This window comes from Ochotona princeps, chromosome 13 (assembly GCF_030435755.1).
Source record: "Ochotona princeps isolate mOchPri1 chromosome 13, mOchPri1.hap1, whole genome shotgun sequence".
Classification (NCBI taxonomy): Eukaryota; Metazoa; Chordata; class Mammalia; order Lagomorpha; family Ochotonidae; genus Ochotona; species Ochotona princeps.
Window position 1 is genome coordinate 53,273,062 of NC_080844.1, and position 26,191 is coordinate 53,299,252.

At 40.8% G+C, this 26,191-nt stretch overlaps 1 protein-coding gene across 8 annotated transcripts in view; it reads left to right on the forward strand.

The window, feature by feature from the left end:
* Window positions 1-26,191, forward strand: part of ADD3 (adducin 3) — a 143,454-nt gene that overhangs the window by 113,614 nt on the left and 3,649 nt on the right. For all 8 annotated transcript variants that reach the window (XM_058671247.1, XM_058671252.1, XM_004579862.2 and 5 more), the window contains 11 exons: window positions 4,857-4,995; window positions 7,980-8,131; window positions 8,935-9,015; window positions 10,600-10,749; window positions 11,223-11,366; window positions 11,479-11,577; window positions 12,990-13,172; window positions 20,688-20,945; window positions 21,920-22,039; window positions 22,429-22,515; window positions 24,267-24,387. In XM_058671247.1, the coding sequence (XP_058527230.1) occupies window positions 4,857-4,995; window positions 7,980-8,131; window positions 8,935-9,015; window positions 10,600-10,749; window positions 11,223-11,366; window positions 11,479-11,577; window positions 12,990-13,172; window positions 20,688-20,945; window positions 21,920-22,039; window positions 22,429-22,515; window positions 24,267-24,387 (1,534 nt within the window). The remainder of the gene's footprint in view (window positions 1-4,856; window positions 4,996-7,979; window positions 8,132-8,934; window positions 9,016-10,599; window positions 10,750-11,222; window positions 11,367-11,478; window positions 11,578-12,989; window positions 13,173-20,687; window positions 20,946-21,919; window positions 22,040-22,428; window positions 22,516-24,266; window positions 24,388-26,191) is intronic.

Consider the following 26,191-nt stretch of genomic DNA (forward strand, 5'->3'; position numbering starts at 1 on the left):
CTGACTTTGCAAGAAAAATAAGTATCTTTTTTTAAAGTTACAAATGTTCCTGACAAAATTTAAATATTTTGTATTAGAATAATTGTATGTTGAAACAATGTGAACTACATAAAATGGCTGAAGAGATTTAAAATTTGAAATGCTTTGAAAATGCTAAATAGAAACTATTCACCAGCCTTAAAAAGGACATTCACTTCTTGTTATTCTTAATTGACTTGAGAAGGTCATATAGATCCTTCTATGACACCACAGATGGCCCAAAGTGTTAGGATATTGCGGTGAAGTGAAAAAAGCATTTTCACTAACAGATGTAAGTATTTTACCTGTGTCCTTGGACCTGGCATTTGCTAGCTCTGTGAGCCTTCAGTCTTTCTCGCTCAGCTTGTTCATCCTGCCCAACTTTCCCATCAATTTAGCACGTAGCTGTGCTGCTCCTGAACCCTTTGTCTTAAGCCCATGGTAAATCAGCACACTTGAGCAGCTTGTCTTGACTCATATTTGCTGCTGGAGAGTTTAAATAAAATTTAACCAAAGTCTAGCAGTTGTGTGCAACTTTATGGCTTTGATTTTTTTTTAAGTTTTATTTATTTACATTGGAAAGGCAGATATACAGAGAGGAGAAGAGACAGAGAAGATGATCTTCTGTCCAATGATTCACTCTCCAAGTGACCACAGCAGCTGGTGCTGCACTGATCTGAAGCCAGGAGCCAGGAACTTTCTTCAGGTCTCCCACATGGATGCACGCACGACTGCTTTCCCAGGCCACAAGCAGGGACCTGGATGAGAAGTGGGACTGCCGGGATTAGAACTGGTGCCCATATGGGATTCCGGCACGTTCAAGGCGAGGACTTTAGCCACTAGGCTACCGCGCTGGGCCCTATGGCTTTGATTTTATGTGTTAATCTCACTTCTGGCTGTGTCTACTCTGCTTATGCTTATTTTAGCTTAGGTTTGATTTTTGTTACCTTTTTTTATGTTATTTTAATCTACAAAAATTATCTTAAATTCTTTCTATAATAGCATGAGGGCAGGACATTATGTAAAAAATGAAATCTCATTCTCAGATCTATTTTTTGTAAAGATAGATATATGCACAGTATCATTACTCTTGTTTTTACTGAGTAAAGAATATTGACCGCAGCTACTTTAAGCTGAAAAGGTTTGGGGACCTGCACTGTTTTAAAGAGGCCATCTGCAGCTCTGACATCCCACATGGGCACCAGTGTATACCCTGTCTGCTCTACTTGTGTTCCAGCTCTCTGCAAATGGCCTGAATACTTGGGTCCCTGCTACCCCTTTGGGAGATCCAGATGAATCTCCTGGCTTTGGCCTGGCCCAGTCCCCATGTTGTGGCCATTTGGGGAATGAGCCAGCAGATGCAAGATGTCTATCTCTGTCTTTTTCACTGCACTTCTACCACCCTGAGCAACTCTGATTTTCTGCCATTTACCTTCTACCATCTGAGTAACTCTGATTTTCTAATAAATAATAAATCTTTAAAAAAAGAGAAAAGTTTGAAGGATGGGTAACATTTGATAAGAGTAGATTGACCTGTTATCATGTGACTAGGAATTTTATGAAGTTTACGCAACTATAAATGAGGATATCTGAAAAATTCCTTTCAGGTTTAAATGTGATAAAATAGTTATGCTAATCATCTGTATGAAAATATCCATCTTATATACAGCTTGTAACTATTTATATTCACAGATTCTTGGATATTAATAGTTTTCGGATAATTGACTTTGTAGAGAATAGTTTATAAGATAGTCTGGTTTAGATAATTTATGTTAATGAACTGATGTCAACAGGATTAAATATTTTTCAGATTGTTATAATTGTACTAATGATTTATATTTAGCAAGACTTTCATTTGCATGGGTGTAAACTGTCTAGGAACTCACAACTCAGATATGATCACAATTAGCTTTTAAAAAAATTATTCAGGGGCCCGGCGGCGTGGTCTAGCAGCTAAAGTCCTCGCCTTGAAAGCCCCGGGATCCCATATGGGCGCCGGTTCTAATCCCGGCAGCTCCAATTCCCATCCAGCTCCCTGCTTGTGGCCTGGGAAAGCAGTTGAGGACAGCCCAATGCTTTGGGACCCTGCACCCGCGTGGGAGACCTGGAAGAGGTTCCTGGTCCCGGCATCGGTTTGGCGCGTACCGGCCCGTTGCGGCTCACTTGGGGAGTGAAACATCGGATGGAAGATCTTCCTCTCTGTCTCTCCTCCTCTCTGTATATCTGGCTTTTCAGTAATAATAAAATCTTTTAAAAAAAAATTATTCAGCTGTAGAAATTGTATTATCTTCCTCTTGAATTTCTGTTATCCTATGAATTATCCCTAAGAAGTTTACTGACTTACAAGGTCCGGATGGACTCATCGGTGGTTTCCATATTCAAGACAGAGTGTCTGTTCATGATGAGAGTGTGAGGTCTGTGCATCCCCTCCACTGCCCCTGTACTTCCCTGCCACGTGGAGGTGATGAAAACAGGTTCATAATACCACAGGAGCTCTAGGTTCAGTATCAGGGAAGGATGGCCCTCTTCCTGCCAGCTCTATTAGGATGTTCCATGATGCCATGGTGAGCCCCTAAAATTATAGCTGTTAAAACCCATTGCTTTTGATTTACATTATAGACACCTCACACTGTTGTTCTAAGAGCAACCCATAGGTTAAGTCATGACTGTTTGAAGTGTCTGTCTCTGCTTTAGAACCACATTTCCCCTTCTTACTATGGCTCCTGTGCTATAGTTTTTACAAAAGGAGGTACCTGGGGACCGGCTTTGTGATACATTGCAGTAACCCACCTCTGTAAACATTGACATCCAATCCTGGAGTACTGCTTAGAGTCCTGCTTGTTCTGCTTACAGCCCAGCTTCCTGCTAATCTTCCTGGTAAGGCAGTGGAAAATGACCCAAGTGCCTGGACCCTTGCTGTTTATTTGGGAACCCAGAATGGAATTCCTGGCTCCTAGCTTTAGCCTGGCCCAGTCCTGAGTGTATCCTTAGTGTTACGGCTGTTTGAGGAATGAATCGCTGGATAGAAGACCACTATCTGTACCACCGTCTCTCAGTCACTCATCCTTTCAAATATATAAATAAATTCTTAAAGAAAAGAGTATCTCCAAACCTCTGGGTTATTCTCTTACCCTGTAAGCAAGGCTGCATACAACCAAAGGCTCCAGTAGACCTATTCCTGATCGTGTAAAGACAGTTGCCATCAGTTTTTCAAGATACACATTCTTGTTAGGGAGCTTAAGGGAAGTTCCCCCAGTGATCTCTGAAGTGTTCATGCCCACCCTTCTTGGAGGTGGTGATTCCAAAACAAATAATCTCAAATGGAAGAACCAAGTTCAAATAATTTATATGTAAGACCTTTTATGTTTAAAAGAAATGAAATAGATGTGAAAAAGATAGCAGTGATGAATTTGATAAAATAAATGCTGCCTGAATGTGGTAGAAAGAATAACTATGTCAACTAAAGTGAAAAATACAGAGAAATTTCAGATAATGAAACATACTAGCTCCTTGAGAGTTACTGGAATAGAGGTACGTTGATACTGGGGGTTCTGATAAACAATGTTTCTGCCACCATGTTCAGAAAAGGTACGTTGGAACTCCAGAATAGAAGTGTATGGAACCCAAAGTTAGGAAAGAGGAAGGAAAAAAAAGATGTACTAATTTATTAGAAACACAAGAATACAGAGAATGATCTTCACACCTGCTAGTTGACTCACCAGAGATGAGCCAGGCCAAAGCTTAGAGCCTTGAACTTCACATGGGTCTACCATAAGGTTGGTGGAGACTTAGATACTTGACATCATTTACTGCTTCCCAGGAACGTTATCAGGAAGCTGGATTGATAGTGATATAAGCAAAACTTGAACCAAGCACTGTGATATGGGACACAGAGGTCCTAAGGGGCAGCTTAGCCCACTGTGCTCCAACTCCCACATCAACAGTACAATTTCTTTAGCGCAGTGTTGTATAAGAGAAGTAATTAGTTCTTCTTGTTAGTTTGCTTTCATAATGTATGACGCTAAGGCATTGTTGGGAAAAATCATAAAATCTAAACTATAATGTAGTATGTCTTGGAGAGTACCTTTGCTGTGACTCACATAGACTCTGTCACTTGGTGTTAAGCATTGAGTGGGTCTATTGTTAAAGCAGTTTATACCTATGATACTCAAGTTGTGAAAATTAATGAGAGCTGTTTTCTACAACTGTCATGTGTGGATTTTGTAATATTTCATTTGCTTTGAGAACACTATGCTTAATTAATTTTTGCTCTCCCCAAAAGCAAACTTTTTACCGCTGCTGTCACTGCTTTTATTATTTTGTGGGGCTTTTTTTTTTCTTTTTTGTTTAAAAAAAATTGTAGATAAGGGCCCGGCGTGGTGGCCTAGTGGCCAAAGTCCTCACCTTGAACATGCCGGGATCCTGTATGGGCGGCAGTTATAATCCCCACAGTTCCACTTCCCACCCAGCTCCCTGCCTGTGGCCTGGGAAAGCAGTTGAGGATGGCCCAAAGCCTTGGGACCCTGCGCCTACATGGGAAAACCAGAAGAGCTCCTGGCTCCTGGCTCCTGGCTTCAGATCGACGCAGCACTGGCTGTTGCAGTTACTTGGGAAGTGAATCCTCGGATGGAAAATCTTCCTCTCTGTCTCTCCTCCTCTCTGTGTATCTGCCTATCCAATCAAAATAAATAAATCTTTTTTTTTAAAAAAAAAGTATAGTAAAACCTTATTCAAATGATGGAGGAATAAAGATTGGGTATATCAGGGCAAATGATATTTTGGTCATTGTATATTGAATGAGATGGATATACTGAGTGATGATTTTTTGTGTATTCCAGGCCTTTCGGGAAGACCTAGAATGCCTTATTCAGGAGCAGATGAAGAAAGGCCACAACCCGACTGGATTATTAGCACTACAGCAGATTGCCGATTACATCATGACCACCTCTTTCTCTGGCTTTTCTTCACCTTCCCTCAGTACGTCAGCTCTGCAGAGTTTTTAAAGTTACAGTTTTAGATCTACTTTGGAATACTCTACCTCTCTAGAAGCATGTTCTGCTCAGGTTCAGTCCTTAAGTTTATAACACCTAACACTTAGAATAATACGGTATTAATCTTTTTCTTGTCAACCAGGAATACCCTAGATTTTGTATTACAACGTAGTGCAACACATGTTACCTACCCTAGATAACTGTATATTTTAGTTGATACATTATGTACTGTGGATGCACAAAATACTGATATAACTGAAGGGGAGAAGTTACAAAGTAGCTCATAAATCACTTTCTGATGTCCTTTTAGAAGTCATCCTATTTTGAGCTCTGATTTGAATCAGATTACTGACTGTGATAGAAGATTTTGTTGATGAAAAAAAGGCCTTAAGTAACCAGACTTTAAAGAGTAGAACAGAAGTACAGTGTGGTATGCAAGAGAGAGTTAGACATTCTATTGGTTTAACAGCTCTTTAGTGAGAGCACCAGCTTGTTAGCTGAACACTGTGAACATACCAAGAATTCTAAGTTCTTAAACTCTGGTGCTCTACATCTTAGTTGGGAGATACCTATAGAAATCATTCAGGGTGCACAGAAATCTCAAAAAAAAAAAAAAAACACCTAAAAACTATAAGGGACTACTTGGGGTCTGACTGAAGGGCTAAGGGACCTATTCTCCCCTTTCTTGTGTCTTTCTTGTGTTCCTTCTTTCCTCACTCCCTACATGTATTTGTTTGTTTGCTAAAAATTTGTAAGACTATAAGATTTTTTTTGTAGATTGTAAGATACTGTAAGGGTTTCAGTAAATTTGGATTTTTTCAAGAGGAAGAAGTAGCAAAAAAAAAAAAAAAAAACAAAACATGGTGGTGGAAATATGTGACGTAGGAGTGTTTTTGAGACTCCAAGTGGATCATTATATTAGCACATGAATTGAAAATCCAAATGTAGAAACCTAGGAAGAGAAGTTGGGTCTGTAGAAAGAGAGCATTCACTATTACACCAAGGAAACCTATCCATGTGTGAAGTGAAGAAAGAGTTGGTAAATGGTAACTTAAATGAGTGCCAGGAAGGGAGAAGAGATGAAGAAAAACAAGTATCCTTGGGCGCATACAGTCTGAGGTGTAAGTACCTGAGCTGGAGTAGTGGTTATGGGTTCACAGTGAAGTGAGGAAGGTTCAGGCAGAGAAGAGCAAGGACTCAGGAGCAGTTTGATGTGATGGTGTGTTTGGGGAGAGAAAGAGGGACGAATTTCAAATTCAGAATTTTCTAACTTGGGATTTTACCGGAAGAAAAAATTCAGAGATTGAAGTCCTTTGGTTCACTAATATTGTACTACTTTGTATCTATTACATGATGAACACCTTTTTAAGAACAAGGGATAATAGTGATATTGAAGATGAAAGATTCCTTTTAGTCATGCAGGTAAAATAAAATGATCAGATAATGGGTTTTGATTTATAATGTGGTGATGTGGTAGTAACCAGGTGACTGCTTCAGATTAGGTGATGAGAGAAAGCTTCTGAATAGAAGTCAGTTGTACAGACGCGGAGAAAGCATTTCGGATCAAGGGAGCAAGTGCTAAGTAATAATATAATAGATAATAGGTGGTAGGTGGGCCAGGATACCCGTTGGAATACCTGCGTCCCCCGTCACAGTTCCTGAGTTCTGTTCCCAGCCCAGAGTCCTGACTTCAGCTTCCTGCTGATGCAATCCACGGAAACAGATGAAACAGCTCCAGTCTTTGGGTTCCTGCCACCTGGTGGGAGACCTGGATTTAGTTCCCGGCTTCAGCCTTAGCTGTATTGTAGACTCAGCCCTACCAGCACTGGCATCCTTTATGGGTACCAGTTCATGTCCCAGCTGCTCCACTTCTGATCCAGCCCTCTTCCTATGGCTTTGGAAAGCAGTTGAGAATGGCCCAAGGCCTGAGGCACCCCTATGCCAACATGTGAGACCCAGAAGACTCTTATCTACTGGCTTCAGATCAGCTCAGCTGTGGCTTTTGTGGCTATCTGGGGAGTGATTCAGCAGATGGAAGATCTAAATCTATATCTCTCCTTCTCTGTAAATATACCTCTCAAAGAAGAATAAATCTTCTTAAAAGACAAATCAGGAGAGCTAAAATCACGTTTGAACTCTTAATTTTTATTGTGTTGCAGACAGAAACAGCAAGCTGAAGAATGGAAAGGAGGACCTGGTCAGATAACAAGTATCACCATCTGTCAGAAATTGCAATGGGAAGGCATGATGGTGTAGGATGTTTTCATGGGCTCAAAAGTAAAACAAGAAGTGAACATAGAGGAAGACTGAGCTTTGGGAAAGAGAACTTGTTGAATGAAAACAGCAAATGGAAAGGGAGCCCAGGGAGCCTGGAAAAGAATCCTAGGGAAGAGATGATGGTGGATGATGTTAAGCTATAAAGAAATCAAGGAGAGAGTGAAGATGGAGTCAAAAGTTGTTAACAGTTAAACGTGTCAGTTGGATCCTTAGGGACTTTCCAGAGAGCAGAGAGGAAAAGCTAGATTATTTGTTTATTTGTGTGCATTCTTTTATATCTCAAGTGTGTGTGTGTGTTTGAATTGAAGACAGAAGAGTTGTTAGAAAAGCAGCTTTCTCTTGAGATCTATTTATCTAACAATGGCAGTAACCTCAATATTTAGTAACACTTTGGGCTCTGAGGTGAAGTAACTGTTTACTACCAGTGCTGTGAGTCCCTAGCAAGTACTACTTGAAGTGGCTTTTTGCTGAACAATCAAAGATAGCTGGAGCTTCGTTTGTACATAGTATGCTTCTCTGAACGAGGATCAGCAGTAAACATTGTATGCACGGAAAGTTGCAAATAACTTTTTTTTTTTACAAGACTGAAATATTCCCAAGATATGGCACAGGCTCCAGATAAAGAACTGGCAGCTATGTTCCAGACGAGGATTACTTGAGCTGAATTTCTCACCACAATTTTTCTTCTTTTAGGTCTTGGCATGGTCACACCTATCAATGATCTTCCTGGTGCTGATACATCCTCATATGTGAAAGGAGAAAAACTTACTCGTTGTAAACTTGCCAGCCTGTACAGACTTGCAGATTTGTTTGGATGGGCACACCTGGCAAATACATACATCTCTGTGAGTCTTTAGCTTTAAATTCCTTTTCAAAAATTCTGTATGGAAATCCAGTTTTTGATTGTCTGAGTTTACCATGCTAGATAACAATCTAAAACTGCTTGAAACATTATCTGCAAGGGAGAGAGAGGCTGTCCTTCTCCCAAGTTTGTTTTCATTTTACTGTGTTGTTTCTTTAATTTAGAGGAATTGTAGAGTATCTTCAGAAAGAAACCCTTATGTCAGAATCATCCCTCTATAAGTTAATTATATCTGAGTACCAGTAGCATTTATTAAAAAAAACATTTGGAGCATGAAAAACAGGGCCAGTAAAGATTTATTCTTGATTTCTGTTCTGAAATGCATTTTCCCTGTTTGTGTCATCTTGTTTTTATTTTTCCGCATTTGGAAACAAGATGGTATTTGAAAGCAAAAAGGTATTAAATGTTGCATGTTGGAAATGGCATTGTCAGTGGTACAGTATTCTTCCCTCCTACCAACACCCACTCACTTCCTTATTTCCCCTTCCATCTCTTCCTTTTCGGAAGAGATTCTGTTTGCTTTCCTTTGCCTGTTTTCTTTTAATTTCCATGAATGTGCTGACTTTAGGCCACCCAAGCACCCCAAAATAATGCTTCAGATAGGTTAAAAATGAGACAGTAGTGTCAGAGCTTGTTAGCAGGTGCTTGAGAGAAAAATTCATATTGCAGACCTTTCATGTTTGCTTTGGTCCCCACAACTTTTCATGAAAAATAAATGCTTCATTGTTTTACATTGCAAAATATGAATGCATTATGATAAGTTTCCATTGTTTTTCTCTTTTTCAGGTAAGAATAAGTAAGGAACAGGATCATATTATAATAATTCCCAGAGGCCTGTCTTTTTCTGAAGCCACAGCCTCTAATTTGGTATAATTTTCGTTCTTATGTTACTTTTTCTGAACTTCTTTGTGTTTTTGGTTTGTTTGCTTGTTTTTGACAGTTTTTAGCTTTTAGCACAGAAATGAAAAAATACAGATAGGGAAATATTTATTACTGAACAGTGAAGAGTTTGAAAAATTATGTACTTTTAAAAAATGTTTTAGGGTTCTCAAAACAAGTTATTAGAGACTAGTGAATGAATTAGTCTTATCAGTTAATCTGTTCTTATTTTGAAGGAAATCCTTTAATTGTTCTCTACCCTATAGACTCTAAATTTTGAGTTTTTCTTTTTATGAAAAAAATGTAAATTTTGATGCTAAGTTACGTCTGCCATAATTGGTGTTAGTGTAAGATCTGATGTTCCAGTATTTGTCTTTGTCACAACTGTACTCTTACCCACCATCATCAGCTTTAGAATACTCAGTGCTCACTGGTTCTAGGTGCTGCAGTGTTAGCAAATTGAAATTTTATAGCCAGCTCAGTAAATTGTAGACTTGTCCAAACCTCCAGCGAATATCATTAAATACTTGGTTTCTTAAAAATATGTTGTCCTTTTTTGTTGAAGACTACCTGTTTTATAAACCAGGCTTTTAGAAAACATTAAGATACAGTGTATATACCAAGAAATACATTTAAGCATATACAGATCGCTGAGTTTTTTGGTCATCTGATCACACTCAGCAACACCGAAATGAAGAACAAAGTGTTACTGAATGTCAAGACTTCACTACTTCTGCTTGTTTCTTTTTTCATCATGTGGAATGACACACGATTCAGTGAAGCAGTATTTATAACTTTATACCAATGGTCTGACATCCACACAGTTTTTATCCTCTCTCTATATTAAGAACTGCAAATTAGAGAAGACATAGTTGCCTTTTCGAGTCTGTGTTATTTCTCTTAGCACAGTGATCTCCTATTAACCTATTTGTTACAAATGTCAGAATTTCTTTCCTTTGTTGGGCTGAGTGGTTTTCAGATATGCACGTATACTACAATTTTTATCATCAGTTAATAGCTAGATTGAATACATAAATAGTGTTATGGAAATGTAAGCCATTTTCTCACATTTTTTTAAGATTTATTTTTAAACTTGATTTTATTTTTTGTTCCATTTTTAATTTAATTTAATTTAATTTGGAAAGGCAAAGTTACAGAGAGAAGGAGAAACAGAAATCTTCCATCCACTGGTTTATTCCCTCAAATGACCACATTAGAGCGAAGCCAAATCCAGGAGCCAGGAGCTTCCTCCAGGTCTCCCACATGGATGCAGGGCCCAAGGACTGGGCCATCCTCTGCTGCTTTCCCAGGCTATAAGCAAGGAGCTGGATTGACAGTGGAGCAGCTGGGACATGAACTTGTACCTGTATGGGATGCCAGTGCCACAGGTGCACCCTGCTGCCCAGCAGCACCAGCCTAGGTCGCACATTGTTCATGGCAGCTTTCACGCTGAATTGACGGAGTTGAGAATATTTACTAACTGGCCTTTTAAAAAAATCACTCTATGATTTAGCTTGTAAAAGAAAGAAACTTGGACACATTACCCATTAAATGTCTGTGATTTTTTTCCAGGTGAAAGTCAATATAATTGGAGAAGTGGTTGACCAGGGAAGTACTAATTTGAAAATTGATCATGCAGGATTCAGCCCCCATGCTGCCATCTATTCAACACGTCCTGATGTTAAGTGTGTGATACACATCCACACCCTTGCGACAGCAGCTGTAAGTCAATGAAGGGACACAGCCAGTAGTGACTCTGGAAAATGTGATTTCCATGACTTTCCCGTGTGATGCTTTATTGCCTGTATTCCTTCAGACCCTACCATTCAGAATGTTATAGTAACCCTCTGAATACCCAGGAAACAAAAGGCCCCTATGAGTAAATGCTGCCCTTCTAGAAAACAGCTGAAGAGATAACATTTGGATTTTAAAAATCATCTGTATAATGAGTAGGTCGTCTTGAGTTTTTTGGGGAAAAGCTTCTTATATAATATCTGACACAACATTTAAGCTGAGTTGTATCCCCCAAGAAATTTGTCTTTCTTTCCTGGGTGAAGCAAACAACTAAAATGGGAAATGAGTTGCAGTGGTAAGCACAATGAATAGGACCAGTACTAGAGTTGGCTAGATTAGATTCCCATGAAAATGTATTTAGTAACGACGTATGTAATCTTGGAATGGACCCAATCAAATAGGTATCCTCCATGAAGTGTGGAATCCTTCCAATTTCTCAAGAGTCCCTTATCCTGGGAGATGTTGCCTATTATGACTACCAAGGATCACTTGATGAGCAAGAAGAAAGAATTCAACTGCAGAAAGTCCTCGGACCAAGTTGTAAGGTGTGTAATAGAGTTTCTGTGTAAGGAGCTATTTTTATTGCTGCTGCTGTTGATGAAAACAGTGTGAGCTATGCTAGTTATTTAAAGTGATTGCTATGGGATTCTATTTTAGGTGCTGGTACTCAGGAATCATGGTGTGGTGGCCCTAGGAGAAACAATTGAAGAGGCTTTTCATTATATTTTTAATGTACAGATAGCCTGTGAGATTCAGGTAAGAAAGTATATTGCTCCCCCCCACACACACTTTTTTCTGTTGTTTCATTTTTTGCTGTTTAGTTGGCTTTTGTGTTCAATTCCAAAGCTTCCTGGTTAATGACTTCTTGTTTTTTCTTTATGAAAAATTCTGCTTTACTTAAGTAAGAAAAAGATTGTCAGCTTAGTAATCTCTTAAATTGAAAACAGAAGAAGAGGAAATGAAAATTTACACCCACATAAATCTGCCTCATAAACAATTTTCCTCACAAGCCAGTTGTGTAAGATAAAGTAACAGGGGCCCAGCATTGTGACAAAGCAGGTAAAACCACCTCCTGTGACACTAGGAGGTGTCAGTGGGCATTGTCATCGTGCGGGCAGTGGTTTGAGTCCTGGCTGCTCCACTTCAGAACTGTCTCCCTACTAATGTGCCGGGAAAGCAGCAGAGGATGGCCTAAATGTGGGCCCCTGGACCCACATGGGAGAATAAAGCTGCTAACTCCTGGCTTCAGCCTGGCCATTGCAGCCATTGGGGAGTAAAGTAGTGGGTGGAAAATCTCTCTACCTTTTTCTCTGTAGCTCTGCCTTTCAAATAAATACATAAGTAAATAAATCTTTATTGAAAAAAAACACACCCAGGTACTTCTCTGTGTTGACCCTTTAGTGGTAGTACTAATTGAGAAGCAAATGTGACCACAAGTCATGAGTCAGATGTGTAATGGCGGCTTTTGTAAGGTAATTCATAAATGCCAGGCATTTTATGAATTCATGCAGTTTACAACAATTCCAGAGCCTTATTATCATGATAAATTTGGTACTTATGAACCACTTTTTGCTTCAGAGAAGTTGATTGCATTTGAAAGCTCTAATTTCTCTAATAAAGAAAATCAAGCACATTCTGTTGAAGCAATTGATGATATCCTAAGTTATTGGAAAAGCCACAGGGTAGGGGAGATAATTTATTCTTTGGGCTTTAACTTGTCTTAACTTTTAATAGTCCCTCCTATTCTCAAATGAAGCAATGAAAGGCTTAATTAAATTGTGATCATGAGCAGACAGCTTGCTTAAGTATGCTTAAATTTGAAATATAGTGTCACTATATTCTTTTAAAGTTGTAATTTTCAGCCATAGTGTTAACTGGATAATCATGGAGAAACTTCAAGAACTTTAAATGTAGTAAGAGAATTCAGCCATAAAATATATGTGTTTGCTATCAGGGAACAGAGGAACCCTGAAATGTACCTTTTTCATCTAGATGGAAAAGATATTTCAGCTGCTACTTGCACAGGAGTGTTGCCTTGTCTTCATGCTTGTTGGTATGCTGAACAAGTGTTATGGATGTTTGCCAGTTGGGATTACTGCACCTTTTGAAAGTAAAGTACTCATTACAGTCTTTATAGGTTTGGGTCTCTGTTTTACCACTCACTGCAGGTGCGGGCGTTAGCAGGGGCAGGTGGAGTGGACAATCTCCTTGTGCTCGATCTTCAGAAGTACAAACCATTCACACACACGGTAGCAGCTTCTGGAGGAGGTGGCGTGAACATGGGTTCCCACCAAAAGTGGAAGGCTGGCGAGATAGAGTTTGAGGGGCTGATGAGGACTCTGGACAACTTGGTATGTGAAAAATTAAACATGATCTTGAACATTGAATCATGTCTTCAGATTTAAGAGTGCTTGCTTCTAGGCCCCTGGCCATAGTCATTATGTTGTACTTTTGTGCTAACTATCCAACTATTTACTGTTTTTTTGACCAGTATTTCCCCAAGCCCCCGAACCTTGCCTATGGGAACCCTCATTCTATGCGTCTATGAGTTTAACTTTAGGTCCCATATGTAAGGGAAATTGTGAGGTTTTTTTTTCCTCTGCTTGGCTTATTTCACTTAGGTCTTACAAGTGCACCCATGTTGTTGCAGACAACAGCTTTTCTTCTTCTAAGGCTGAATAAGATTCTGTGCATGCCTTGCACATGCTTTCTTTATCTATTCATCCATTGATGGATGCTCAAGTTGACTATTTTGACTAATATTTCAGTGAACTTGAGAGTACACATAATCACTTTAGAATACTGATTTCACTTTCTTCAGATATATACTTAGACGTGGAGTTACTGGATCCGTAGGGTAGATCTATTTTTACTTTCCTGAGGAACTTTTGTGTGTTCCCCCTATTAGCTGTACTAATTTACCTTCCCATCAGTGGTGTGCAAGCAACTGCTCTTCTGCACATCCTCTGCCTTTTAGCATTCTAGCAGGTGTAAAGTGATGTGATTTTAATTTGTATTTCTTGGATGATTAGTGTTGCTGAGCACTTTTTTCATGTACCTTTGGGCCATTTATAAGTCTTTTAGGAAATGTCTATTAAAATCCTATGCTCCCTTTTAAACTATGATTATTTCCTTTTGTGGTATTTTTCTGAGCTTTTGCATTTTTGGATATTAACCCTTTATCAGACACCATTTTAGATATTTACCATCTTACATGAAACATCAGAAGGCAGACTGCCTTTAGTTCAGGAACCAAGTCTTAAATGAACCCTGGGGTTTGATTCCCCCAAAACCATTTTTATGGGCAGGGAAATATTTCTAGTCAGCAGAAAGAGCTTGGAAATTACCTTTGTCAGGAACGTTTGTGTGAGTGGAAATTGCAGGGTCAGCTGGAATCAGTTTTAACCCACTCATGACATTTGTTGAATTTCCTTTTTTTAAACATTTTATTATTATAATCACTTTATGATACAGTTCATAGACTCCTGGTATTTCCCTTATCCCAGCCCCAACTCCTTCCCACCCCACCTAGTTCCTCTATATCATTACTAAACTATAGTTCTTCATACACAGTCATATGTCCATCATTGCAGGCATGGACAGTGGCAGAGAGTCCAGCATCCTATTGTCAAGATATAGTAAACAGTTTCATTCTAAGTCCATCTTTGTCTGGAAGTAGAAATGCATACTACATTGTATCCTCACATCTGGATATGTTAGTCTCTGTTTCATAGCTACTGTACATCCCCTCAAATGAAAAGTCATAATATAAAATCGACAATAGGAAGAAATATAGAAATTTACAATGCCATGAAGTTAAATAACATGTAACTAGATATGACAGTCTCCATTATACAGCTACTATACATCCCCTTAAATGAAAAGCCACAAAACAAAATCAAATCAGGAAGAAAAAAGAAATTAAACAACACCAAGAAGTTAAATAACATGCTACTAAATGACTAACATGTAGCTGAAGAAATGAAAATCAAGAAACTTCTTGAAGAAAATGATGCTACTCTATGATCTATGAGTCAGTGAAGAATTTGATCAGAACAGTGTTTTGAAGAGATGAAACTAACAGAAAACATGAAATCCCATGCAATACAGTTTCCGCTGGTTTTTGTTGGTGAAGTGTGTCTGTTCTAGACAGCAAATAGATGAGTTTTGTTTTTTAATCCAGTCTACTAATCTATGACATTTGATTGAGCTTAAGCCATTTACATTCAGGGTTAATATGTATGGGTGGTACTTTGGTCCTGTCATTTTAGGAGTGGGTTGTTCATTGGTTTAGTCTTCTGTTGTCATTTTACTGGGATGTTCTTCCCATTTGCCTTTAGTTTTGTTTGGTGCTATTCCTCTTCTCTGCCAAGAGAACATCTTCAAGTATTTGTAGGGCAGGTTTGGAAGAGGCAAATTCTTTCAACTTTTCTTTACTGTGGAAGAATTTGATTTCATTTTCAAAGCCAAAAGAAAGCTTTGCTGGATATGTTATCCTGGGCCGACAATTTTTTTTTCTTTTAGAATCTGGAATATGTTGCTCCATTCTCTTCTGGTCTATAGAGTTCCCTGTAAAAGATAATCTGTGAGTTTAATTGGCCTTCCTTTATATTTCAATTGATTTTTTTATATGCACATTTAAGAATCTTTTCCTTATGTTCAATTGAAGAGAGCTTGATGATCATGTGTCTTGGTGAAGATCACTTTTAATTAAGCCTGTTGGGAGTTCTGTGCCCCTCCTGGATGTTGTTTCCAAATTCTTTCTCTAGATTAGGGAAATTTTCCTTTATTATTTCATTAAATATATATGTAAAACCAGTTTCTCTTTCTGCACCTTCTGGAACTCCCATAACTCATATTTGGCATCTTAATAGTGTCTTTCAATTCTTGAATACTCTTTTTGGCCTGATCCAGCTCTGCTTCCAGCTTCTTGTTTGCTTCCCCGTGATGACAGGAAATATCTTCCAATCCTGAGATTATTTTTTTTTAAAGATTTATTCATTTTATTACAGCCAGATATACACAGAGGAGGAGAGACAGAGAGGAAGATCTTCCGTCCCGATGATTTACTCCCCAAGTGAGCCGCAGCAGGCCAGTGCTGCGCCGATCCGAAGCCGGGAACCAGGAACCTCTTCCGGGTCTCCCACGCGGGTGCAGTGTCCCAATGCGTTGGGCCGTCCTCAACTGCTTTCCCAGGCCACAAGCAGGGAGCTGGATGGGAAGTGGAGCAGCCGGGATTAGAACCGGCGCCCATATGGGATCCCGGGGCTTTCAAGGCGAGGACTTCAGCCGCTAGGCCACCATGCCGGGCCCAATCCTGAGATTCTTTCTTCTGCTTGCTTCATTCTATTTTGGAGACTCTCCACGGTGCTTTTAATTTGCTCTACTGTGTTCTTAATTTCTGATATATGAGCCTTGATTTGCTTTATTGCTTCCTTAAATTCTTTGAACTCTTGTATGTGCTTCTCATTTTTAATCAGAAGCTTTAAAATGAGTTTTTTGAATTCTGTGTCCCCCATTTTCTCGATGTCTTCCTCAGTTAACGCAGGTTGGCAAAGGATTTTGCCCCTTTGCAAGGGAGTTTTCAATAATTTTCATTGTGCCTTTGTCTCTTCTTTTGCTCTTGGTCATTGTACTTAGCTTAGCAGAGTCTTCTCCCTTGGGACAAGTTTCTAAGCTGTGTCACCCACAGGTCTACAATGCGATTTTACTTATTGCAGTTGGTACACAACATTTTGCTTGCAGCCACTTGTGCCACAACCTCCAGCGAGTTCCAGGTCTGGGTTCTTATGTTAGATTTCCACCGTGGTCTCCATAGCTCCAGCTCCTGGCTCACCACTCTCCAACTCCTGTGATACTGTGCTGAGGCTACACTGTTGTCTCTGCAATCTTTCTCCCACTTACGGTTGGAGCAGGTCCCAGGATTAGAGAGACACCAGGTGTCCTATATAGCTAGATTGTTGGTGGCGCTGATCTTACCAGAACCTGTTGGATGTTAGGTCTGGGTGCCACACGCACCTATTTGACCTGTACAGTGCCACAGTCAGTATTGCATTCCTGCGGGACCAGTGCAATCCACTGAACTCAGTGAGTTCTAGCGAGCTCAGCACATGTGCGGTTCACTGTTGTCCCCTGCAATCCTAAAGCATTTTCCACAGTATACAAAATGGCGCCTGACGTACCACTACTAGAGTTCTTGATCTGCTGGCCATCAAGTCTGAGGGATACCCAGACCTGTCTTGTGTGGAACCTGTAGAATGCCATGTTGCTGCAGTTCACTGAATCAGAAATGAGTTCACTCCCAGCTCAGTGTATGCTCAGTCCTTTCCCTTGCCTTTGCCTCCTTAGGCAAAATGGTGCCCAATTCGGCTTTAGGGGGCTGACTGGGCTGTGGAATCCACCCTGTTCCCGCACTGCCCGTCTGTGATCTGCTGCTCTGTCTCTGCTCCTGGTCAAATCAAACGGACCAGCAGGACGTATGGTTCTTTGTCTGGGTTCACCTCCCAAGCTCCCAGTGGAAGTCCCTTCGCACCTGGTTGCTGGTGGAGTTCAGGCTGCTGGTGGAGTTCAGATCACCCATTAGCTGAATGCTGCTGGAGTATTAGTCACTGCAACACCACACCGTTGTTTTTGCTGCTTTCCTGTGTCTGTCAGTCTCCAGGTACCCCTCTGCTTTTGTTCTGTCCTTTCCTATTTCCTAGGATGTGTCCTCTCTGCTTCATCCTGATTAAATGTTTCTCCGCCCATTTATTATTTTTCTTTATTTTATTTTATTTTTGACAGTCTTTACATAGTTAATTAGGGTAAAAAGGTTCAAGGGCTATAGGAAAGTGGGTAAGACTATTATTTCCATATTGTTTCCTTCATGTATCTGAGGTAAAGGGGATATTGAGGGAGAAGCTCCACCCAGTTTCCTTCCCACCCCAGGTCCCGGATGTGGGGCATGCTCTGAGATACTTGCTCAAGTGGTTTCGATAGTTCACCAGTTATGAATCGCTGCCAGTATCTCCACTCCAAGCACGATGAGGTCGTTGAAGAATCCACTGATTGACATAGTCCATCATAGTCTCCATTTGCCCAGTGTTTCGCTGCCAACATATAGCTGAGGTAGTTGATTGACTTGTTCTGTCTTCTGTCTTTTCTTGGTTAGGGTTCTGAGTCCGGCAGTTCGATTGGGGATATCCCCAAAGAAACTTTGTCTGAGGTGTTCCCGGACCAGATTCTTACATGTTCTAGCAAATACAGGGCCCAGCACAGTCCACCGCCCTGATCAGCTGGTGGTTGCAATTGCTGGGTTGGTTCTGTTTTCAGCCCCAACTTCCAGCAGGTGTTGCAGTCCAGCCTGGTTCTGCCCAGCACACACTCGGCCCTCGCATAAACCAGGGGGAGCTGCGGCCCAGTCAGAGCTACCCACAATAACTCCCACCAGGCCCGCCTCCTACCCTGGTTTGCCAGTATGTGTAGCAGACCAGTACAGTCTATCCCACATCCCATTTTGCTGTCATACATGTCGATGGGTATTGAAGCTTAGTTTCATCTAACCAGCTCAACTATCCAGCCCTCATGGATGTTATTGAGTGCTTCTCTGTCTAGCCACCCCAGCCCCTGTCCTAGTTTTCGTGCCCTCCCGTGGTAGTGGTAACCCAAGAGGGAGGAACCCGCTGTTTCCCTCCCAGGTCTCTCTCATACCCGGGATCATGCACTCTCCAGGTGGTTCTGTGATTTGACTTGACAGAGTTAGCCCCCAGTGCCAGCTGATGCTGCGGCTAAGCCCAAACAACCCTCACCCACTCTAATTATGTTTGCACCAGTAGGATCAATCAGCCCAGCCTGGCTTTTCCCTGATCTAGTCCACATGAGGCGCACAGATGTTGTAGCCCCGCTTAGTCTGGTCTGTTCCCATCACAGCTCACGCTCTCCAGTGGGAGTAGCTGTCCAGCAAGGGAACCCCCCCCACCTTATTCCCCTGCCAACTCTGCCCCCTCCCTTCCTGGTTCTCACACATGCTGGATGGGCACTGCAGTCACATCCGGTACAAGCAACCTCACCCTGGCATTCCATATTGTGGATTGGTTTTTGTCATGACCAAACCTGGCCCGACCCACACTCTGTTCTAGTGTTCGGATTCACCAGTGGATGACGTGAACTGATTCAACCTGGTCTGCCCCCGACCCATGCCAAATGTATGCCAGTGGGAAACTTTCCATGGCCTATTCTGGGCTGTTTGCTATGATGCTTCTTGCGCTTACCTGCAGGGACTGTGTCCTGCCAGAGGAGTTGCCAAGGCTCCATCAGAACCCCTCCCAATGCCAGATTTAGCACATACCAGGGGGTCCATGAGCCAGCCCTACTCAGTTCACCTCCTGTCCTAGTAGGAACAGTGGCTTTTCCTGACTGGCCTTCAACGCAAGCTGGTTCTTGCTGTTGGATGTTTCAGCCCAGCCATGGCTCATCCATAGCCACATACGGCTCACACATGGTTCAATAGGGGTTGAGACCTAGCCTAGTCCATCCCATATCTCCCCTGGTCCTCCAGGACACTAGAGGGTGTTGGAGTCTGGCCTGGCTCGGTGCATCCAGTCCCAGTCCACACTAGTGCCAAGGGAGACTACAACTGTTTCCTGATCAGAACACAGCCCCCATTCCAGCCCATGCGCCCCTTGGTGGGAACCTCAACCCAGTTAGGGTGTCCCCTTAGCTCCCCAACTGGATCTGTTCCCAGCCATAGATCACACACATGCCAGTGGTTGCTCTGACTCAGCTTGATTCAGCCCCTCACCTGTCCCAGCCTCTGCCCTAGATACTGTGGCTTAGCGTCCCTGACTCACACAGACCAGTAGGTGCAAGAGCCTAGCTCTGCATGACCTGTGCTCCATCCTGGTTTCTAGTTTCACTTGTAGGCTAAGGTTTGCTCAGTCCTGCCCGGTCCACCCAGTTTCATTACCAATTCACACATTAGCCAACCATTGGAGCTACTTTGCCCAGCTTGTCCCACCCCCAGGTCTGGACTGTATGTTCACCAGCAGGAGCTATGACTCGCCAGAGGAGTTTCCCAAGTTCCTCCACTTCATCCACTCCCAGACCCAGTTCTCATACATACCATTGGGTTTTAGGCCTGTGCCCGGCGCAGTCTGGCCTTCCATTTGGCCTTGTACGGGCTGGTGAATGTTGCAGCCCAGCCCGCCCCACTCCCTATTCAGGATGCACATTTGGGTGCTGCTACCTTGGCCAGTCCAGACTGTTGTGGGTTCCTTTACCTGTGATTGATGGCAGGCTCCTTGGTCACACCTAGCTAAGTCCATCACCACCACAAATCTTAAGCTAACCAGTGGGGTTAGAATTTCCACAGGTTTTGGCCCACACCGCCCCCACAGAATCTACCCCCGGATATGGTTTTCGAATGCTAGTTAATGTCATAGTCCTGCCTAATGTGACCCCTCTGCTGATCCATCATCATGTCAGGTAATAGGATATCGTGGGTATCTTTAGGACTGATTCACATCCCCAAAGCACTGAGGGTTCAACCTGGAGCTACCTAAGCAGCGATTCAAAGAACCAAAAATCCCAGAGCTCCCTGGCTGGGCAGCCAGCAGGCAAAGCCTGGCGCCGAATGGTGCGCTGGCTGCCCATCTCTGCCCGTTTAAACGTGTCCTTACCCTATTCCGCCATCTTGATTCTTTGACTTGTTGAATTTTTGTTCTAATGTTTAATAGAGGTAATGTGAGGTTTTGAAGGAAGTTTCCTCGTTATTTGTTTTTCAACCACAACAAAAAAAGTCTGTTTGAGTTGTAATTTAAAGAATTTTAACTAAAATGCTGTGTTAGTGTAACTTTGATTACCTCAACTGTGGTTTCTCCCTGCCATAGGGATACAGAACAGGCTATGCTTACAGGCACCCTCTGATTCGAGAAAAACCGAGACACAAGAGTGATGTGGAGATCCCAGCAACTGTGACAGCTTTTTCCTTCGAAGATGACACAGTGCCGCTCTCTCCACTCAAATACATGGCACAGAGGCAGCAGCGTGAAAAGACAAGATGGCTCAACTCGCCAAATACCTACATGAAAGTGAATGTGCCTGAGGACTCTCGAAATGGGGAGACCAGTCCCAGGACCAAAATCACAGTATGCACTCTTCTGCATAGCTTGCCTCTACTACTAGTACTCAATATTTTATCTGGTTACTCATGAATTAAAATGTTGCATGTCAAATATATTAGGAAAGTAAAATGTCAAAAATATCATCGTTATTTATCATGCCTTAATTGTGCAAGACACTGTTCTGAGTGCAAATATGAATCAGCTCATTGAAATGAGCCAATGTTGTATATGGGGAACATAATCATTTCTAATGATTAAGTTAGAATTTGTAGCAGCAAGTTTAACTTAAATCTAGTTCTTACAGTGTGATTCTACTTTGTAGTTTGTATTTCACCATTTCATCAGAACTATAAAAGTTTCAACAACTAACTGTCAGATTGGCATGAATTAGTGTATATGGCTGCTGTTAGGTAAAATTTTACAAGTACAGAACTGAATTATTTTATCTTTTCCACAACTTTGTTCAGCTTTTGGTTGGTTTAAGAATGTTTAACACCAGGTTTATTCTACAGGTACTCAAAATTAGTTTATCCCATCATATAAATCAATAAATTCTGTATAAATAGTAGCTTTCTTGGAGGGTTATGAAGTGGGATAACGTATAATTAGAATTTATAAAGTCTTTCCAACTCTGGTGTGCCATTAGGCTGTGTACCACTATATTATTCCAGTTATAAGATGGGATTGAGGGCTTGGTCTTTCTGTCTGCTAAAAGTAAGAAGCAGAGTCTGGAGAACTGCATCCTGAGGTTCCTTGAGGGTGTTTTGGTGATTTCTTGGCCATGTCATCATCTCGGGAAACTTCAGTGAATGTGAGTTCATGTAATGACATCATGTGTATCTCTGTGCTTGAAATAGTTTTAGCATTGTATTTCATTTGCCAAGAGGAAGAAAGCTTAACCAGCAACATAACTGACTATTCATATGTAAATAGTTATCAGGTACCTACTAGTATTGCCTTAATACAAAGCTTCATTCTGAATTTTTCCATTTCTCTAGTGGATGAAAGCAGAAGACTCCTCTAAAGTTAGTGGTGGGACACCTATTAAAATTGAAGATCCAAATCAGTTTGTTCCTTTAAACACAAACCCAAACGAAGTACTGGAGAAGAGAAATAAGGTAAGACCCGTCTTCTAGGAAGAGGAAATGTTTTTACTCTGCTTCATGTTTAAGTCATTTGCAGTTGAATCTGACTAATATCAGGCTTGAAAGTTTGAATGCAAAAGAATTTGGCATGTAATTCAGTATAATTTTAGCTTGTATTGGATGGTTCTACTCTTGTGCCAGCTGTTGGTGCATAGACTCCAAGAAGAGGAAGTATTAAACATAGATGGGCCTCTTTTTAAAGTATGGGGGATGCAGTTCTGATTAGTCGGCTTCAGGGGGTGGAGAAGGGGGAAGATGAAGAGACTTACTCTGGAGGAGTTGAAGAGTAAGTTTTTTGAAAAAAGAAAGCAAGGATCGTCTGCATTGTTGCCTTCAAGAACTGTCACTGTTTTTTGATTCAGATCCGAGAACAAAACCGCTATGACTTGAAAACAGCAGGACCACAGTCCCAGTTGCTTGCTGGAATTGTTGTGGATAAGCCTCCTTCTGTAAGTCTGAAGCAATGTGATCTTTGTTCTAATCTACCACATTGATTTCTTTTTTTTTTTTTTTTTTTATAATGAGTATTTTTACTGAGATTAATAAACACGCAAGACAAAAACTCTACTCTTGGTTCCCAGTTTCCAGGGGCAATAACTTTCTGTTCTTTTCATGCTTTATAGCACATGTTTGTATTTCTAAAGATCCCACTTTTTTCCCTTGGCTTGTTAGTTCTATACCACAGTTGTTTCATTGAATCTATTCTTAGTTTTAAGAAGTACCATTACTTTCATATATCATTGAGAGAAAAACACTGCCAGTTATAATTTCAGGAAGCCATAAATTATAAAATGATTCCCAGTGTCGCAGAAGGGAAAATGTAATAGGAAAGTTTGTTAGAATTAAAGATAATAAGGACTGGCAGGTTCAACTGTAGTCTGTGATGCCAAGCATCCTTTACTAGAATGCCAGTTTGAGTCCTGGCTGCTCCACTTCTGATCCAGCTCCCTGCTAATGCACCTGGGAAAGCAATGGAAGATGGCCTGGGTGCTTGGGCCCTGCCATCCATGTGGGAGACCCAGGTGGAGTTCCAACCCAGGTTGTCCAGCCTTGGCCATTGTTGCGATTTGGAAATGAACCAGCAGCTAGATGATCAATTGAAATCAATCACTCTCTCTCTCCTCTGTAAATGCCTCTCAGCCATAGAAACAGCTCTTTAAAAAGAAAGGAAGCAGCGACTTCCTTTAGAGATGATCAGGATTTAGCCTGTTCCCCAGTGCTTCCCTCTCACCCTCTGCTCGTTTCCCCAGTAGGATTGTGTCGCAAGCTTTTTCTGTTAATAGACTTTCAGCGTGTGTATTATTCCATGTGCATAACTGATCCAGGTATTATCCCAGAAGTATATGTCATCTTTCATGCAACTTTTCCCTCCTCGAGTTAAAATTTGCCTCTTTTTTCCTTTTCAACTTTTCCCCTTGAACACTTGGATGGTCCCTGGTGCCTGTGACTTGAGTCTTCTCAGACCTCTGTAAGGCATGAGCGTGACCGCCAGCCTCATCCATTGCAGGATGAAGGCTTCATCTTCCTCAGCTGTGCCATCCTCTTTTTACCTGCTTTCTCTCTTCCAAAAATATGTTAATATTTCTTCTCTTTGCATGTCTTCTATCTTCTTTTATCCTTAAAACCATATATATTTTTTTCTGTTTGTGTATGATCATATTAGTAGAGTTCATGGAGGGATCAAAAGAAATGCATGGGTTCAAACTCTGGGTGAATTCCTTCCATGAAGAAACTAGCTACAAGTCTGTTTTTGTAACTTAAAAATATGAAATAGTTCTTTTGATACAGTTTCAGCTTCTAAGTATTTTTCACTAGTATTTTTTTAATGTTTCATTTATTGTATTTTCAAGATATTTCTTGTTACATAAAGCTTATTAGAGCTTGGTTTAACTTTAATTTTTAATAAGTACTAAAATGTACCTATACGTGCTTGTTTAGAAAGAAACACTGGCAGTTTCAGTCCGTTGTACAAGTAGTCCAAGCACTATTGATACATGAGACTATGTACCAATAGTGTATTAAGAGTATTTTCTATGAGAGTAAGTACCATGAGAATATTTTCAACAAAACATATAGACTTATTTCTTGTAATTGTTATACAGAGTCACAAAGATTATACATATGTATATGGCTTATGATCTGTGTCTGGATGAATATAACATGTATAGTAATTAATTGAAGTTTTGTTTTTCTTTGCAAGACCATGCAATTTGAAGATGATGAAGGCCCACCAGCTCCTCCTAACCCATTCAGTCATCTCACAGAAGGAGAACTCGAAGAGTATAAGAAGACAGTGGAACGTAAACAGCAAGGCCTAGAAGGTTAGTTCTTGTGTTAAGCCTGGGATAACAACAGTAATAGCAACTTCTACTCAGTGATAGGATGCAGTCGGTGTTCTTTAAATATACTTCATTGTTCTGCCTCATCTATACCAGTTCTTTAAATTGAAAAAAAAAAAAAAAAGATGTATTTATTTTTATATTTGAAAGGCAGATTTTTGGAGAGAGAAGTAAAGACAGAGGTTTTGCATCTGCTTCTTCACTCTCCAGATGGCCACAGCAGCCAGAGCTGAACTGATCCAAAGCCAAGAGCCAAGAGCTTCTCCTGGGTGTCCTATGTAGCTGCACAGGGACCCATGAGTCTGAGCCATTATCCACTGCTTTCCCAGGCCATAGGCTGGGAACCTGTTGGAAGTGGAACAGCTAGGGCATAAACCAGCATCCATGTGGGATTTACTAGCTAGTTAATGCCTCACAGGTGGCAGCCCCTCCTCCAACCCAGTTCTGTATTGAGTGTGAGGCTAAAATACAAAGCACTACCACAAGCCATATATATACATGGCATATATATATATATATATTTAGAAGTAAAGCAAGTTTGTTATTAAAAAGAAATTTGTTTATTTGTGAGAGTGAGTCAGAAAGTTCCCATCCCTTGTTTCACAGCCTAAGTTCCCATAGTGGCTGCAAGGTTGGGAAGCAGAGCTGGGAGCCAAGAACTCAATCCAAAGCCAGAGCTGGGAATTGCACAAAAGCACTGCAAGGTGGCATATGTGATAGTAACCAGCAACTTAAGCACTAAGCTAAAAACCCACCGTGTTCTATGTCTCAACATAGAAACCTGCTCTTCAGAACTAATTTCTATTAAAGCTATTTTCTTATTCAAATCTGTAAAGTGAAGTTCTTAGATAAGTGAAAAGTTACTAGCCCAAGTAAATGCAGATATACTACTTTAAATATTTCAGACCATCTGATTTGTTATCAACTTTTTGTCTTGAAATAATTATAGATTCACAAATATGTGGTTCTAATGCCTTGTAAAATCTGGTCTTGGCTGTCGTTAGGTGCCAGTATTATCAACGCAAAATCAAAATTTAAAAAACTCTGCCAGGTTGGGCATTTGCCGCAGTAGCTGAGATGCTGCTTGAGATGCACTAGAACCTGGGTGGAGTTTCTGGCTTCATTTCCAATTCCAGCTTCCTGTTGACTCACACCCTGAGAGGCAGCAGATGATGGCCCGCGTGTCTGAGTCACTGACACGCATGTGGGAGACTAAGATTAAGTTCCAGGCTCCTGGGTCTGGCCTGACCCAGTCCTGGCTGTTGCAGGCATTTTGGGAGGTGAAGCAGCAGATGGAAGTTGTGTGAGTGCATGTGTGTATGTACCTTTCAAATAAATACTTTTTAAGTAAAATTTTAATTAAAAAATAAATAAAAATGGAATTTGAGTGTGACTTTCCTTAAGCATGTGGGCATTATAGATATTTTTTGCTGGCTTTGGAACCATAGTAATTAGTGGAGATTTTATTTAAGAATACCTAAAGAAAGCTTCCTAGCCAAGTGAATACTGGCTCTCTTCTCTGGAGTAAGAAGGGGTTCTTAGTCTTGAATCATTAGATGAGCGTTAGATCATGAACCACCTTGAAAATACATGCTTTACTGCGTATGATACACATTCAGGGAAGAGGGTTTAGAGCACTCATAGTCTTAGAATTGAGATACCTAAAGCAAAACAAAAATCACCAAGAAAAAAATTTTTGTCCATATTAGATATGGTATCATGTGTTGTTATTTTGTTAGTTATTATAATAAAAATCTATAAAATAATGTGATCATTTTGTTCACTG